Source organism: Notechis scutatus, chromosome Z (assembly GCF_049901735.1).
Source record: "Notechis scutatus isolate UNSWTSFEM ecotype Mainland chromosome Z, rNotScu1.2, whole genome shotgun sequence".
NCBI lineage: Eukaryota > Metazoa > Chordata > Lepidosauria > Squamata > Elapidae > Notechis > Notechis scutatus.
Genome location: NC_142025.1, coordinates 74,916,894 through 74,933,013, shown reverse-complemented (window position 1 = coordinate 74,933,013; position 16,120 = coordinate 74,916,894). Strand labels below are relative to the sequence as shown.

The window sequence follows — 16,120 nt, the reverse complement described above, 5'->3', positions numbered from 1 at the left end:
ATAATGGCAAATACTTTTACAAGAGATTAACTTACTGATAGAGGCCTACAAGGACAAAGCAAGAAAAGGGTACAGTAGGCTTGTGATAATTTGGATGTGTAACAGTAGTGAAGCTGAATGAATCAAATTGTTTCAGAACTATATTTTCAACAATTGCTGACTATTGAAAAACTAAAAAGCAGAGAGAAGATTCACTGCCATGTTCTGTTGTTTTCTCAAGAACTCAAAAATTCATCTTTCTTGCCTCTAATAGTGAAACTCCATCTAGTATGTCACTACCTAATCTATTTTAAGACCACTGAAGTAGTAACCCTAATCACATTTTATAGCATTAATTTCAACACTGAATTGAAGTTTAGGCTAGTGCAAGTGGATGTATATACTGTAAAAATGGTTACAGCATAAGATTATTGGTTTTCATCAGTTACTGGGGCCTGTGGTTTCTGGTTTTCCACATTGCATTTTTTCTAAAAAGCCTGACATGTAATTGTAGACATTTAAGATGTATTTCCTGAGGAAATGTATAATGGAATATCTTAACTAGCTATTTTCTTACTAGACTATTTTAGTCTATTTCTCTTGATCTTTTGGGTTAAGGTTTGGTTCAAATATTTTTATATTTTTTTGTTGGAATGCCTATCCAAAAAAATTGCACTTGAAATCAGTTAATTGAAACAAAACTAACATGCATATTATATTATCACCTCATTACATATTCGTATAGTGTAGAAACCTTACAGGTGGGAGACAATCTGTGGCAGCTGTATTCTTTTTGTTCCTGTGAGCATCACCTGAACAAATCTTTCATCTTCTGAGCAAATTAGGATGATGTTCTATATTATGCATGTCAAGGATTTAATAAATAGCAAGTTAGCCAAGCTATATATGATTCAGTTTTATTTAATCCAAAGACTGACCTCAGCTGATTTACTTCTATGAAAGCTCATAAAACAATACATACAACAGTCTTCAAGGCTCAGAAACCCTGTCATTTTGCTTTAGGAGATTCACATTGCATCTTTTTTTGTATTTTATTCCTATGTCCTGTTAAAATAATTTGCAAGGTGCAGTTTGGGAAAGAGCAAAAACAAAAAATCATTTTTGTTAAAAATGAAATAACCTAAAAGGACTTTGCACACAAAATAGTATATAGGCAAAGAAAGTCTCTTCTAACTAAATGCATGGAGAACAGCAATTATACAATCTATGGCTTGCAGCAGTTTAGGATCTGAAGAAAACAAGAGCTCATAAAACAAGAACAGCTGAAAATAATTTCCCATACCCTTACCTGATTTTCTTTCCTCTACTCCCTGCTGCTCTTTTTGGTAATCACTTCTTTCATGTGGAGATAGCAAATCTTGGAAAACCTTTATATATAAACCTTTTGTTGGCAAGAAGAATTTCGTGCTGAATGACTGCAGTCAGTAGTAAGCCACACAGAAACACATACACTCACACGGTCACCAGTACATGGACATATTGAGTATAGAGAAAAGCAGGTGAAGAACTGATGGCAAATCTGGGCTGGATTTTTTAAGTAATTGGAATGCTATTTCTTGTAGTAGAAATTCAATATAAGGGGGTGTGGTGGGGGAATGCAGCACGGGAAAAGTGAAAAGCATGGATTGGATTTTTATCCCTTAGGTATAGCTATAATGCTTGCATTTTAAAAAATTTAACATTTAGATGGAAATGAAAACTAACTGATTCTTTATTCATGACATTTCATATTGGATTCGAAGATTTAGTTACAATCAAAGCAACACTTCAGTATTTCAGAATTTTAGTGGGAAAGCATACTAAGAAGTGTAGAAAGTTAGCACCCACCCATCTCCTAGAAGAATGAAATATTCTAGGACAGTGTTGGCAAACCTTTTTTGACACCTTTTCTCACCCTTTGTTTTTTTTTTGCCCAGGACCTCAAACCATGTGGTCCTGCTGTCCACCATTAAACCATCCTTCCAAGCAGTCTCCATGTTTCCAGTGTCTTTCTTCCCACTTGGAACTGAATCCAGATGGACATTTCTTCCAACAGAAGCATTGTGCAAATTGGAACTTTTTCTATATTTTTGAAGTAGTTAATTTTGAGTGGCTTAAAACAGTTTGGTGTAGTAGTTAAATGATCAGGTCAGAAACCAGAAGTCTATGAGTTCTGTCCCTCCTTAGCTGTAAAGCCTGATGTGTGACTTTGGGCCAGTCACTCTGAGAAAGACCCAATAGCAAAAGGAAGCACAATGCTTAGGTTGATATCAGGTAGCTTTCCTTTATCTGATTGTATGAGCATGATGTTTAGAGAGCCAATCAGGTGTCATCTCGTTTTGTCAATGAGCCAGTCAGATCACAGTAGGATTCAGTTATTGATGTCATGTATTGAAGCTGAGAGGAGGACATTTGTCAATGTGTTATGTGATTACTATCAAGTTGATTAGAGCCTCCACAATTTCTGGAGGCAAGTTGTTTCACTAATTAATTGTTCTGGCAGGAAATTTCTCTTTAGTTCTAGGTTGCTTCTCTCCTTGATTAGTTCTCCCCCCTTCCTTTTTTTTTGGTCCTGCCTTCTGGTTCTTTGGAGAATAGGTTGACTTCCTCTCTTTTGTGGAACTCCTCAAATATTGGAATATCACTCCAAGTCCTTCTTTTCATTAAACTAGATATACCAATTCCTGCAACAATTCTTTAGGTGTTTAGCTTCTAATCCCCTAATCATTTTTGTTACTCTTTTCTGTACTCTTTCTATAATATCAACATCTTTTTTACATTGTGGCAACCAAAATTGGATGTAGTATTCCAAGTGGTATTAAATTCACAGACTTTCTGGATAAACATTTAAATTGAACAGTAGGGACAGAGAATTAATTAATACAGAACATTTCTGTCCCCAGCAAACTAAAATTAACAGGTTACTAGTGCATGTAACATGGGTGTTTGTGCAGGTAAGATTATCAACCTTGCTGTCAAGCAAAACCAAGCATTTAATAGTGAGTGCCATACCATGTGCACTAATCAAACAGGTAGCAAGAAAGTAGGGGCAGTCAGGCACAACACAGGTTATGTAAACAGTAAATACAGCGTTAGACATAAAGATCTCAAGTGCCTATACAAATGCACAAAGTCTGGGGAACAAACAGGATGGACTTGAACTACTAATACATGAATGTAGATATGATATAGTTGGAATAACAGAAACTTGGTGGGATGAAACCCATGATTGGAACATACTGGTAGAAGGATACAAACTGTTCAAAAAAACCATACCCCATAAAAGAGGAGGTGTGTTTGTAAAGGACCACTATATTGCTACAGAAATGCAGGAAACCAAAGATGAAAACCTCCTAGAATGCATATGGGTCAATATAAAAGAAAAAAAGAATGACATGGCCATACAAACAGAGAAGAAGTAATAGAGGGTGTTGAAACTGAAAGAACCTTGGGTGAGAGCAACCACGTCATACTAGAATTCAACGTAACACAAATACAAGCAATAGAACATAATGACAGAGTCTTAGATTTTAAAAGAGCTGATTTTAATAAACTCAGTGGGAACTTGGGAAAGATTCCATGGATGAAAATCCTAAAGGGGAAAACAACTAAAGAATCTTAGGAAACTCTGAACAGTACCATCATAGAAGCCCAGACCAGCACAATACCACTGATAAAGAAAAATAAGAAATCCAAGAAGAAACCAAGATGGTTGCACAAAGATCTCTTTGGCAAATTGAAAGAAAAAAAGGACAAGTACAAAAAATGGAAAGATGGACATACAACTAAGGCAGCAGATAGCCAGAATCTGCAGATTAATATCAGCAGATAGCCAGAATCTGCAAAGATGAAGTCAGGAAAGCAAAGGCTCAGGACAAACAAAGACTTGCAACAAAAGTCAAAGATAATAAAAAGTTTCTGCCAACATATAAATAACAAGAAAAAATCAAGGAAGCAGTTGGTCCATTAAGGAGAGAAGGCGGCAAGGAAGTAAAAGGCAACAGAGAGAAAGCAGAGTTGCTTAACTCATTCTTTGCCTCAGTCTTCACACAATAACAAACTATAGCTCAACCCTGTAAACTAGGTTTGTGCAAAGCATTTGGAAGGTATATTTCATAAAATATGTAAGTGTAAGGAAGAATCCTTCTCTAAATATTATAGCAAATATTTGCAAGGCTGGTGTGGGGTTGGGTATTTCATAGTCTGGCTCCAGATGTCTGGAACTATTTGTCCATGTAACTTTCCCCAATGAAACCACCAGGGAAGTGAAGTGGCTGTGAATGTACACACATGGGTACAATTTTTACGGCAGCCATGCCAGCCTTACAAAGTAGGTATCTGCTTTAATGCTTTGAAGAGAGAGCTTTACTTCCACTAAAATACTTTTTCCAGTTGCTGGGCATAGATATACTACGAAGTAATGTAATATAATCTTGTGACGGTTGTACAGGTTAGATAATAATTAAAACAACTATGCCCTGCAGATACACAAAGCTGCTATTATACATATTAAGATACAATATAAACACAAAGGTGGAAAATCTCTACTATTTAGAATTGATTGTTCATCTTTTCCCCAAGGGTTCAAGGCAGCACTTAACAGTATTTTGCCCTCAACAGCCCTGTGGCTTAAGAGAGGATGACTGGCCCCAAATCATTCAGTGAGTTCCACAACAGTTAAGGATTTGAACCTCTTAGATTCTCTAAGTCCCATATTTTATTAATTCAAAATATTGCTAGTTGATTAATTATTTTATGCAAAACCATTATCTCAATACCTTATATACAATATTAATTTAGATGCAGAATTAATTGCTCTTAAAGAACTGGAAAAAAGCATTTGGCTGAAAGACAATAGGAAATTGCTATGATATAGTATGAGTTTTTATTCCCACAGGAAACCCACATTTCACACGTTGGCATAAATCAATTATGAATTATCAAGGCATGGTTTCTTTCAGGAACAATCTGCTATTATAAATCAAAATGAGGTGATACAAGGATTCTTAAATGCTTTAACTAACGCAAACTCAAATAACGTAAGAATAGAAAAAAAGAGAGACAGAAAATCAGGAGTTTGATAGCACTATTTTCCTCACCACAATAGACTAAAACAGTACTCTCTCTCTCTTTCTCTCTCTCTCTCTCTCTCTTTCTCTCTCTCTCTCTCTCACACACACACACACACAGAGAGAGAGAGAGAGAGAGAGAGAGAGAGAATATGTGTTCTTAATGTTTAAAAATATCCAGTAGGCATCAGCAAGGTGCAGCAAAATGGAGATATTTAGAAGCTTTCTTAAATGATGACCATCCTAGCCTTAAAACATGGATTTTGTCAACCTAATAATGCTTTAGGATTCCTTTTGTGAAATTTATTTATTTATTTGGGCTGCAGTTTTCCTAGACTTTTATAGAGAATAGACTACAGAATGCCATAAATTTGCAATTTTCCAGAAATCATGACAATGCCATCTTGCAATGATAGGCTAAACCACCATAACTTTAAATGCCTTCCTTAAGAACTAATCTTTATGGCTATTCAGAAGCCAAATAAGATAGAGGCGTCTAGATATCCAAGGAAGAGCTTCGGAAATCAAGATTACATTCTCCAGACAGTTCAGTTGATCAGATATGTTTCACATATGTTTTATTTTCCTTTTTTTATATTTTAGCAACTCCCAACCCTGAATTTGGTAAATTGTAAATGAATGCAATGTCCTATGAGCACACAGTCAAATGATTTCAGCTTGGAAAATAAATGAAGAATAAATAGATAGATTTATAAATAAGATGTGTACTACAAATTATTAAAATTATATCTGCTGAGAACAAGAACAGGATATATTTTTGACAGCTCCTACTCAATTCATTAATGCTTTAATCATTTCCAGTAACTTTTTACATTTTTTAAAAATTTTATGTGATTTGTCAATCGCTTACAAGATACAGGTATAAGAATAAATATAGTTTTTAATACATGAGATAGATACTTATAAGAAAAATAAAAAACAATAGAACAAGGACGGTAGGCACGATTGGTGCGCTTATGCACAGGCCTCTTAGGAAGGGGGTGAGGTCAATAGTAGACAGTCTAAGGTTAAAGTTTCTGGGGTTACTTGTTTTATTGAAGCACTAGTAGTGATCTCTTGAATTAAAACATGGAATTTTATGTTTTTAATTTTTCTTTTTCCATTGATAGACACATTCTCATTGACATGCAGTATATATAAAAAAGTGGAATCTAGAAATAATTGGGCATTTTGCTGTTTTGTCCCTTAATAAGAAGGAAAATGTCACTTTGCCTTGATTGGGTGTTATGCTATGTAATTTCTGAGGAAATTCATGTAGAGATAATCAGATTGCATTTCTAGAGACATAACTATACTATTCTTATGCCAAGACAAGGTTATGCTGTAAAAAATGTTAAAATTGGAGACTAAATGCTAATACATTAATTTTGATAAAATATTCAGCAGTTGATGTCCAATTTTCCAAACAAGTGAAATGGTCTTGGCTGAAGTGCTAACAGTCATCCTTAAAAAGACTTTCATTCATATTACTATTGAATCTTTAATTTTACAAATGGTATTAAATATTGTATACAAGGCTAATTATCACTATATCATGATATCACTATATCATACTGTAGCACTGTGATTAGATCTGAATTCTGCCCTGACAAAGTCATTTAATTTCATTTATCAGTCTATATTCATCTCAGCCATGAAGTTTTAATCTGTTTTTAACTTTCATCCTGAGAAGTAGGCAGTGATACCATTCAAGAGATAGAAAATAGCATATCTAGTATAGGTCAATATGTATATTGAATTTTTTAATGCTTATTTCAGGGGTCCACATTATAAATCTGCCAGTCAAAATGGTGAGATGGTGAGCATATAATAAATAGATAAAATTACTATTGACTGCTGGCACATAAGGCAGGTGGTACACAGTAGCCTCACTTTACTTTTTTTTTGTAAAGTTTTTATTTTTATTTTTCAATATAGTCAATATTATTTCATGGACAGTGTGGTGTCTGAGTGTCATTCATTTTGATACAAAAGTAATATTGATACAAATGAAAATTACTATGTTAATCAGACTTATGTGATCTAATGTTATTATACATATCTGTATCAGTACATAATCCTTCATTTTTCAATTTATTCAATATTTGCTACAGCCTTCTAATAGTAATAGCATTATTTTTGAACAGCCACATTTTACTATGGCTTTAAGTGGTTTTGTTTTAAAGCACCTGACTAGAATTCTTTCTTTAAAAAATTAGTTAACATTTTATAATCCATCTAACCCTGAAAATTTAGGAAAAGCTTGAGAATTTAAACACATATAATAAATTTGCAGAGTTGTTCTGAAGGACCTTTCAGTGATCCTATAAAGAGATTTAGATTGTCAAGAGAAATAGAAAAAAATAATTTGGTAAGGGAAATGTTCTAAGTATATGTGAATGGAAGCGCATTATTTCTTTGTCCTATCAGTTAATGTGTGGGTGGGTGGGGTGGAGGAGTGTTTGGAAAAAATGGGGAAATAGGAACTCAGCCCAAATTGGAATTGGAAAAAAAAGTTGAGTTGTTTTTTGTTTTCTATATCTACATCAGGGGTGTCAAACTCAAGGTCTGTGGGCCTAATTCAGCCTGCACAATGCTTAGGTCTGGCCCACGGGACTAGCCTGGAAATATCAAAGGACCAGCCCATGTTGCTTCTGCCGGCCAAAATGGGTTATGGGGAGGCCTCACGAGGACCCGCCCCTCCTGGCCCATTTTGGCTGGCAGAGTGTTGCACAAACAGATCTCAGGGTTATCCCATAAAAATAATATCCAGCTCCAGAATTCCAGGTGATCCCACTTGGGACCTTCATAAAGAGGGGGGCAGAGGAGGGCCCTGTAGTCTTCCATAGTCCAAGGCCATGGAGAGAAGTTGGACTCTCCAAAATCTGACACCTCCCTTAAGGTAGGAATGGAAGCCAACAAAGCCTGCCAGAGGTCTTGGGAGGAGAGGTACTTACCCCCCTTTTTTCAGCAAAAAGTCCACCAGGGGTTTCCAGCTACTAATAAATAGTGACTAAATAGTAGATCAGCAAAATATTATGGACATAATATAGTTATATTGTAATTTTTTGCTAATATTAAGTCCTCCTCTGGGGCTGTGTCCAAGGTAGTAACAAAGATTGATAGACTGTTGGACAGACAGTTTTTAGAGATATCAGGAGAAATTGTCAGTTCATTTATGCTCTGCTCCTGTACAAAAGAGTCAAGCCCCATAGCAGCTGGGGACTCTATATGCCTTTAATCTCTACATTATGGAATTGAGACTATTTGTGCCAGAAAGTAAATCTCCCTTTGTCTGGAATAGCTATTTTGAATGCAAAGGGGGAAAATGCATTTTGAGCCTGTGTCAAATGCCTGCCATGGCCATGCCTCAACCGTGCCCCATGCCCACCCCAGCCCTCTGAGGTCAAACACAACCCTGATGTGGCCCTCAATGAAATCAAGTTTGACACCCCTGATCTATAGGAATCTTTTCTCAATGAAACTGGACTTTACAAACAGTTACAGTTTAATCAATTACAACCTCCTCAGGATTGTCAGCTTCCATCTCAATTCTTTGCAGTGGATATTTGGACAGAACCATAAGGTAACCCACTGCATGCTTTCCTCCATGTAGTTCCATTAAGGATTACTTGCTGAGTGTGGTAGTTATTTACTATGGTTGGCTACTTACAATGGATTCATGTAATTGTGGCTGTCACAGCACCCCTGTAGTCATGTGATTGTCAGTTATAAACATTCTTAATTATGATATTGCAGTATCCCCTGGACATATGATTGTCATTTATTACATTCAATACCAGCTTCCAACAAGCAAAATTATGGGGAAGCTGGTAGGAGGTTACAAATGGCAATCTTTTGATTGTGGGATGTTGTAGCAGCACAAGATATTCTGGGACTGCCAGAAATTCCATCATAAATTAGTGTGGTCTCATGACATTACTTCTTCTGACTTTATCACTTAGCGACAGAGTTCCTAGCCCCAATTATCATTTGTAAGCCAAGACTCCCATAGAATACAATAAAGCATCTACAACTATAAATACAGTAATTAAATATACCAGAATTATAAGCATTAATATTTATAAAATCAGGAAGACTAATTAAATCTAAAAGGAATTTGTTATCATTTTAAGTTAGCATAATGTTTATGCTAAGATCCAACAAGAATATCAACAATATAAACAACAGAATAATAAACTAAAATACAGAATTATAAAACAATTGATGGACATGAAATAATAGGATACTATGATCTTGTAAATTGTTCTTTTTCTGCAGGCAAGGAAACAGATAATAAATATCAGTGATAAAATAAATCCAGAAGGCCTGGATTATTTACTATTAATGATGTCAAATAATTTGAATGTCAAGATAAAAAGGATGATACAGAAGAAAATGAGCAGCACTTTTAACATGTAAGTTCCATATGAGCAAAGCTGGTCTATATGAGGATTTAAAAAAAACCTCCCTACCAAGAGAGCTTGAGCAAAACATTAAAATTTGTTAATGTCATAATTTGCTTATAACTGGCTATTTCAATCTGCCTTTAGATATCTGGCCAGAGTAAGGTTAAAGTTTAAGCATCTAGATGAGCCTTGATTGACACATATAATATAGTTTCTTGACTTTCTATATCTATTATTTTCTGCCTTATTTTAACTTTGCTTTGATCATAAACTAAGGCTACCATGGCTTCCAGAGAGTAGCCACAACGATGCAACTTATACAAGGTGGAGCATTTCCATTTGCTGATAACTTATCAGAGATAAAGGAACCACTGGATAGAATACTGTTTTTAACTAACAAGGGTATTTTAACTAATAAGGATATTAAACTATATCATTGTATTAACCTGAGTAATATACACTAGCTTCCAGTTGGAGATCAACATTAGAAACTATAGCACATCTACATTGTAAATGTGAAACAAATCTGTATTGTTATTAGATGTATAATGACTGGAATAGATAAGAATAGCTTCAAAAGCAGCCCTTCAGAAGCTAAGAACAAACAATTCAGTTATCCTTGGTTGAATTTGATGGCTCTGATCTTAATCACAATACATGTTTGTTTTACATCTACAGTATGAATGTATATGTTATTTGCAGCTGGAAGCCAGTGTATTCAAATTGATATAATGATGTGCCAGGATTTAATCTCTATTGATGCAGCTGAACTTGCCTTGGTCCCTGGAAGCCCTAAGCAATGACATCATACATTCTTTCCTTCTTCTAGTGCAATCTATTCTGCCACACCTTAACCAATAACACCAAAGGGCAATACAGTTTTCCCAACATTCCAATCTGCTTACTCATCTGCTTACTCATCTAGTATCTCCTTTTCAGGAATTGTCAGAGTATATTCATTAACTGGCCGAGACATGGTTAACAAAGTCAGCAAGTGAGTAAGCATGGCAACAGACCAGCCAATGAGAGCTGACAGACTGGGTGTGGTTTGGCTCTGTGTGGTTTGCTGAGAATTGAAACTGAAACTGATATCTGCTCTGAGCTGGTGCTGCTTGTGTTTTTGCTTGTTACATTTAAATAATTTACAAATAATATTGTAAACTGCTGAAGGTTTCTCAAGCTATCGTTTACATCGTAACTGATATTATGATTGTGATAAATATTATATTTGCATATTTCCATTTTTTGACTCATAATTTTCTTAAGCAGGTGACAGTGCTTTAACCAATCATATTTCAAAATGGTTGTAGAGATAATTCAGATATCTCTGCTTACACAATTATGAAGTACATCTATGAAATATATTTCAAATAATTTACACTATTGTTTTGATTTTTATTGTTGTACAAACTCAAAATCAAACTTGCTTAAGGTTGGTACCACTATCATTAACACCATCACTACCACCATCACCACCAAAAGTTTACAATTTCAAGCAGAAGAGGTTTGGAGAGGAGGAGATCAGAAACAGTTGGTAGGAAAAAGTTGAGATAATGTTGTTATCCAAAAGTTTGGATAACTTAGAACTGTGTTGCTTGCGGTCAGACCTAGGTATTGTATACAAAATTATACATAGTAATTTTTACCTGTAAATGACTTTTTCTGTTTTAATCGCAATAATATGCACGTGAACAACCGCTTTAAACTCAATGTAAATCGTTGACTGTAAAAAATATGATTTCCGTAATAGAGTTGTCAAAGTCTGGAATGCCCTACCTGATTCTGTGGACCTTACTTCATACTTAAGTGTCAGTAGAGGGGAGGGGGATACATAAGTTCACTAATGTACCTATCGTCTCTGTGATTGTATTTTTATTCTCTTATTCTTGTTCTCGTTTTTGTTTGGCAAATTCCAATAAATAAATAAAATAAAAATGCCCTTGCCAGCTTTATAATTTCATGAAATTTCTCCTAAAGCCATACAGGCATGAACACTGAAACTGATGAGCACCCAGTTTTGTGCTTCAACTTCAGAATGGAAAAGGGATGCATAAATAATGACAGGCTGTTCTTTTCAGTAAGAGCCTGATGGTTCTTGCTGATGCTTAGAGTTTCAGTGAATACACCTCTTTCTGTCTCTCTTTCTCTCTCTTCCTCAGTCATGCTTGGCCCAGAAGGGGAAAATATTTCTTAGATTGGGAATGGTTTTCTAAATTAGGAAAAATATCCAATCACATTTATGATTCTAATTCAAATGTTCATTAAATAAGTATAGATGAAAAAAGGAAGTAAGGAAATTGCAAAAAAGAAAAGGCTAGTTGTATTTACAAAAGTAATTTTAATTGTCTCAGGAACCTACAAAATGCATAGCATCCAGGCCTTTTATTAGCTCATAAAATATTTATTTTTATTTTATTATTTTTATTTTTTCCAGCCTCTATTGATTTTGCACATAACTCAACTTCAAAATACCATCTTCCTCCTATTTTCCACACAACAAAAAATCTGGGAGGTGAGTTGGGCTGAGAGAGAATGACTGGCTGAAAGTCACCTAGTTAGTTTTCATAGCTAAGCAATAGTCTACAGTAGGGGTGTCAAATTGGTGGCCCATGGGTTGGAGGTGTCATTCGCAGGCCACACTTACCCCAGCTCTGTGAAGGGAAAAACATCATGCTATGTCACGTGACAGCAACAGGACGTGGCGAGTTTGACACCTGTGGTCTACAGCAAATGTCTTTTGAAGACAGATGTGTTTTCCAAATCAGTCAATGTTTCCTAAAGCAGCGGTCGCCAACCTTTTGGACCTCAGGGACCACCAAACTCATAATTTTAAATCCCGTGGATCACTAATTTGAATTTTGACTGACGGTGGCGCAGGAAACTTTGGCCAGCTCTCAAGAGATGAGAGTGACTCCGGCTGCTTCTCTCCGCTAACAGGCAAAATTGTCTCTCTAAGTATCAACAGTGAGGTGTCAGATAAAATGGTTAATTCTGTATTGTTGAATTTCCACTGCTTATTGCCTCAGGTTTTAAATACTGTAACCTTGATTAGGAGGGGGAAACATTTATGGTTTTGCATTTTGTGATTATCAGAAGCCACTCTCCAACCAGTATAATAAAATGGAACTATTTTGCCATTATATTACATTTTCTCTTTCTCTCAACAACCTCTCTACCCCAACTATTATATTTATCAGCCTGCAATGGGCCAGTAACATAAAATACAAGAAACCTTGCCAAAAGGCTCTGATTTTGTGACGGGGACCCACACCACAAATATGTGAAACTCTTGATTCCTGCGGTGGTCCACGGCAGAAATTTTTTTTGGCAACACAAGGAATCAGGAATCTCCCCTTCAGACAAAGGAGTGGCTGGCTGGCTGGCTGCAGTTTTAAACCTGGAACCCCGAAGGACTCCCGAAGCTGGGCTTGGGTGCTCCTGATAGACATGCAATGGGGGACAGAGGGCGCATCCTTGGGCAGGACTGCAAATAGGACACCCAGGAGCTGGCAGGGTTTAAGAAAGGGGTGAAAGCAGCGGCGGTGGCAGAGGGAGGGTTTTTTTCCCCCTTTGTGGAAACCCCTTCAGGCACTGCCTTTTCCCTTCCAGTGCTGCCTCCAGCACTGATTGGAAATTCAGCGCTTCTGAATGAAGCGCTGGATGGAGTGCTTCTCTGGCCGCTGCGCTTTGATGATGGGTGCAGGCAAAGGTAGCGTCCTCAGGGCTGCGCCACTGGAGCAATGCTGGCACTTTGGGGATGAGCGCCCTCCCCCCACCCCCCATGTTAGCGAGGTGCAACAACGTTGTGCTCCCTTTTGCACAGGAGTTCGGCCAAGCTATCTGCAAAATCATCTCTCTTGAGGAGCGCTTGACAGTTTGCAGATATCTTGGCCGCCTGTTAGCGGAGAGAAGCAGCCGGAGTCACTCTCATCTCTTGAGAGCCCAGCCAATGTTTCCTGTGCTGCTCACGCTTCAGCGCTTTGACTCCCAGGGGCAGGAGTTTGGCCAAGCTACCTGAAAAATAGTCTCTGTCTCTGTCTCTCTCTTGAGGAGCGCTCGCAGAGAGAAGCAGCCAGAGTCATTCTCGTCTCTCAAGAGCCCAGCCAAAGTTTCCTGCGCTGTTTCTGTAAGCGCTCCTCGAGAGAGATGATTTTGCAGATAGCTTGGCTGAACTCCTGTCCCTGGAAGTCAAAGCGCTGAAGTGGAGATTTCCAATCCCACCACGGGCCGGTCCCATATTCCAGAGCTGCAGTAGTCACAAGACTCTCCCTTTGATCATCCTGGAGTAGCTCATCCATGGCAGGCCGGTGCACAGGCCAGTCCTGTGACTACTACAGCTCTGGAATATGGGACTGACCTTCCCACCAATGTCAGCAAGCCACCCTGGGGTGGATTTCCCTCCCCCACTGTTGATCTTATCTTACCTTCCAGTTCCAGCTCACGTGGCTCTACTCAAGGTAAGGTTTGCGCTTGGCCAAAGGGTGGGGACCAGAGGGTGGGTGGGCCAATGTGGGCGGCGCAGACTTGTGTTCCTGCGCAGCCTGGATTAATTGCTTTGGGGGGGTACTTTGGGGGAGGCATTACTCTGCAGCCCATCAAAATTTTCTCACAGCCCACCGGTTTGCGACCACTGTCCTAAAGGATCAGTTTAAGATGCTTTGCTTTCTAAGGCAAAGAGTAAGATAAAAAGGTAAACTCCATTTCCATATATAGAAGCCACCATACTGCAATTGATTTTACTTCTAGAGATAGGGCAGGAGGACCAGGAAGTACAGAAAGCTTTGTGCTTTAGCATCTGATACTATTTCAATTGCTCCAACCATCTGTGGTCAAGCCTAATTCTGGCAAAGCTTATATTCTATGGGTTGTCCTTGATTTATGACCACATTTGAGCCCAAAATTTATGTTGTGAGAAATTTAAGTGACTTTTGCCCCATTTTATGACTTTTCTAGCCATATTTGTGAATCACTGCAGTTGTTAAATTAATAATACAGTTGTTACGTGAATCTAGTTTCCTCATTGACTTTGCTCGTCAAAAAGTCACAAAAAAGGATCACATGACTCTGGGACATAGCAACTGTCAGAAATGTGAGTCAGTTATCAAGCTTCTAGATGTAAATCATGTGACCATGGGAATGCTGCAACATTCATAGGTGTGAAGAATGGTAAACTTTTCAGTGCCATTGTAACATTGAACATTCACTAAACGAAGTGTTGCGAGTCGAGGACTATCTGTACATGGGTAACTTGCTTTATTGTTATCAAAAAAGGTGCTTTGTAAGTGGCTGAGAAGTAAGACATAAGAATTCTTTGGCAGCAGGTAGAATTTAGAGTATACCAGAAATCATTCAGAACTTTAAGATAAATTTCAACTTGCTAAAAAATAATGTTGAATACAAGAAACCTTAAAAAGCTGCCTTCCCCTCTTCCTCCTCCTTCTCCTCCTCCTCCTCCTCCTCCTCCTCCTCCCTCCCTTCCCCTCCTCCCCCCTCCTCATCTCTAGACATTATTGGACTTTGCCTTCCAATCCCTTCTTCAACAGATTTGAAGTGGAAAAAAAAATACTTGTACCTACCTGTCCATTAAAGGATGGAGAAAAAATAATGGCTACTATTTTTTCCCCCTGCCCTGCGGCAGGGTTCAGAAAATACTGAAGTGATAAGTTGTCAGCCTCTGTGGCTCAGTGATAGGAGCTAATCATCCATCTCCTTCGGATTTGCTAAAAAATCAACTCTTCCATTTTTATATCACAATTACTTTAACAGGGCAGGTCTTTTAAAGATATGAAAGATGAAGACAAATAAAAAAACGAAATCATTGGTTTTTTTTAAAAAAATCTGATCATATATGGGACTTGCTACGTATCAGAGAAGCAACTGGCATTGTATGTATTTGTTTTATATTTTGCAATTTGGAGTTTAACTCTAAACCCTGAGTAACTTAGAATTAAAAAGAGTTGAATAATGTACTAATTAAAGCTAAAATCCATATAAACATAAACAATTTCTGAAATAGATTTTTACCTATTACTTTTCCTAGAAAGAGTGACTTCAGTGAGCTGAACTGAAGGCTTGATGGTCCTGGTATAGTGTAGCTTACTGGGGGATAAAGGTCCAGCTAGAGAAACATGAAAAAAAGATGTCAAACTTTGAAGATTGCAGGCTAATAAAGTTACTGAACTGGATCTTCTCTGATGATATGCACTGCTCTGCTGTCAGATGTTCTTGTTTTATCCCTGATAAGCAGTTTACCATGGTTGGCATACTTAGGGAATCAAAATCAGGTCATCATTCCTTTGAAAAGGAACTTCCTAAATATGGTATGCATTCAATCTCACTCTACCTCAGATTCAGGTGGTCACATAAAATCACAAAAATCAGGAGGCTAGTGGTACCTTTTCTGACTAATACATTTTATCAAAAGGCATATGCTTTCATAAGCGGTCACCATACACTAACACAACTGTCTTTTTATAAGATGCAGAATAATTTCTATTATCCATTAAGTGAGAAAATGAAGTGAGAGGCATTCATTTAATCTCTCATTCCTGGTAGATTGCAAAAGAAATTTATTCAGATTTGACACAGATCCAAATAGTAAATTTGATACCAAATTTTGATAAGATTGAAATGAGATTAAGAGAAAAAAAGAAAGTATTCTAG

At 37.2% G+C, this 16,120-nt stretch overlaps 1 protein-coding gene across 2 annotated transcripts in view; it reads right to left on the bottom strand.

The window, feature by feature from the left end:
* CNTNAP2 (contactin associated protein 2) overlaps positions 1-16,120 on the bottom strand; it is a 1,285,310-nt gene that overhangs the window by 42,664 nt on the left and 1,226,526 nt on the right. For both annotated transcript variants that reach the window (XM_087946425.1, XM_087946426.1), the window contains one exon: positions 15,482-15,575. In XM_087946425.1, the coding sequence (XP_087802551.1) occupies positions 15,482-15,575 (94 nt within the window). The remainder of the gene's footprint in view (positions 1-15,481; positions 15,576-16,120) is intronic.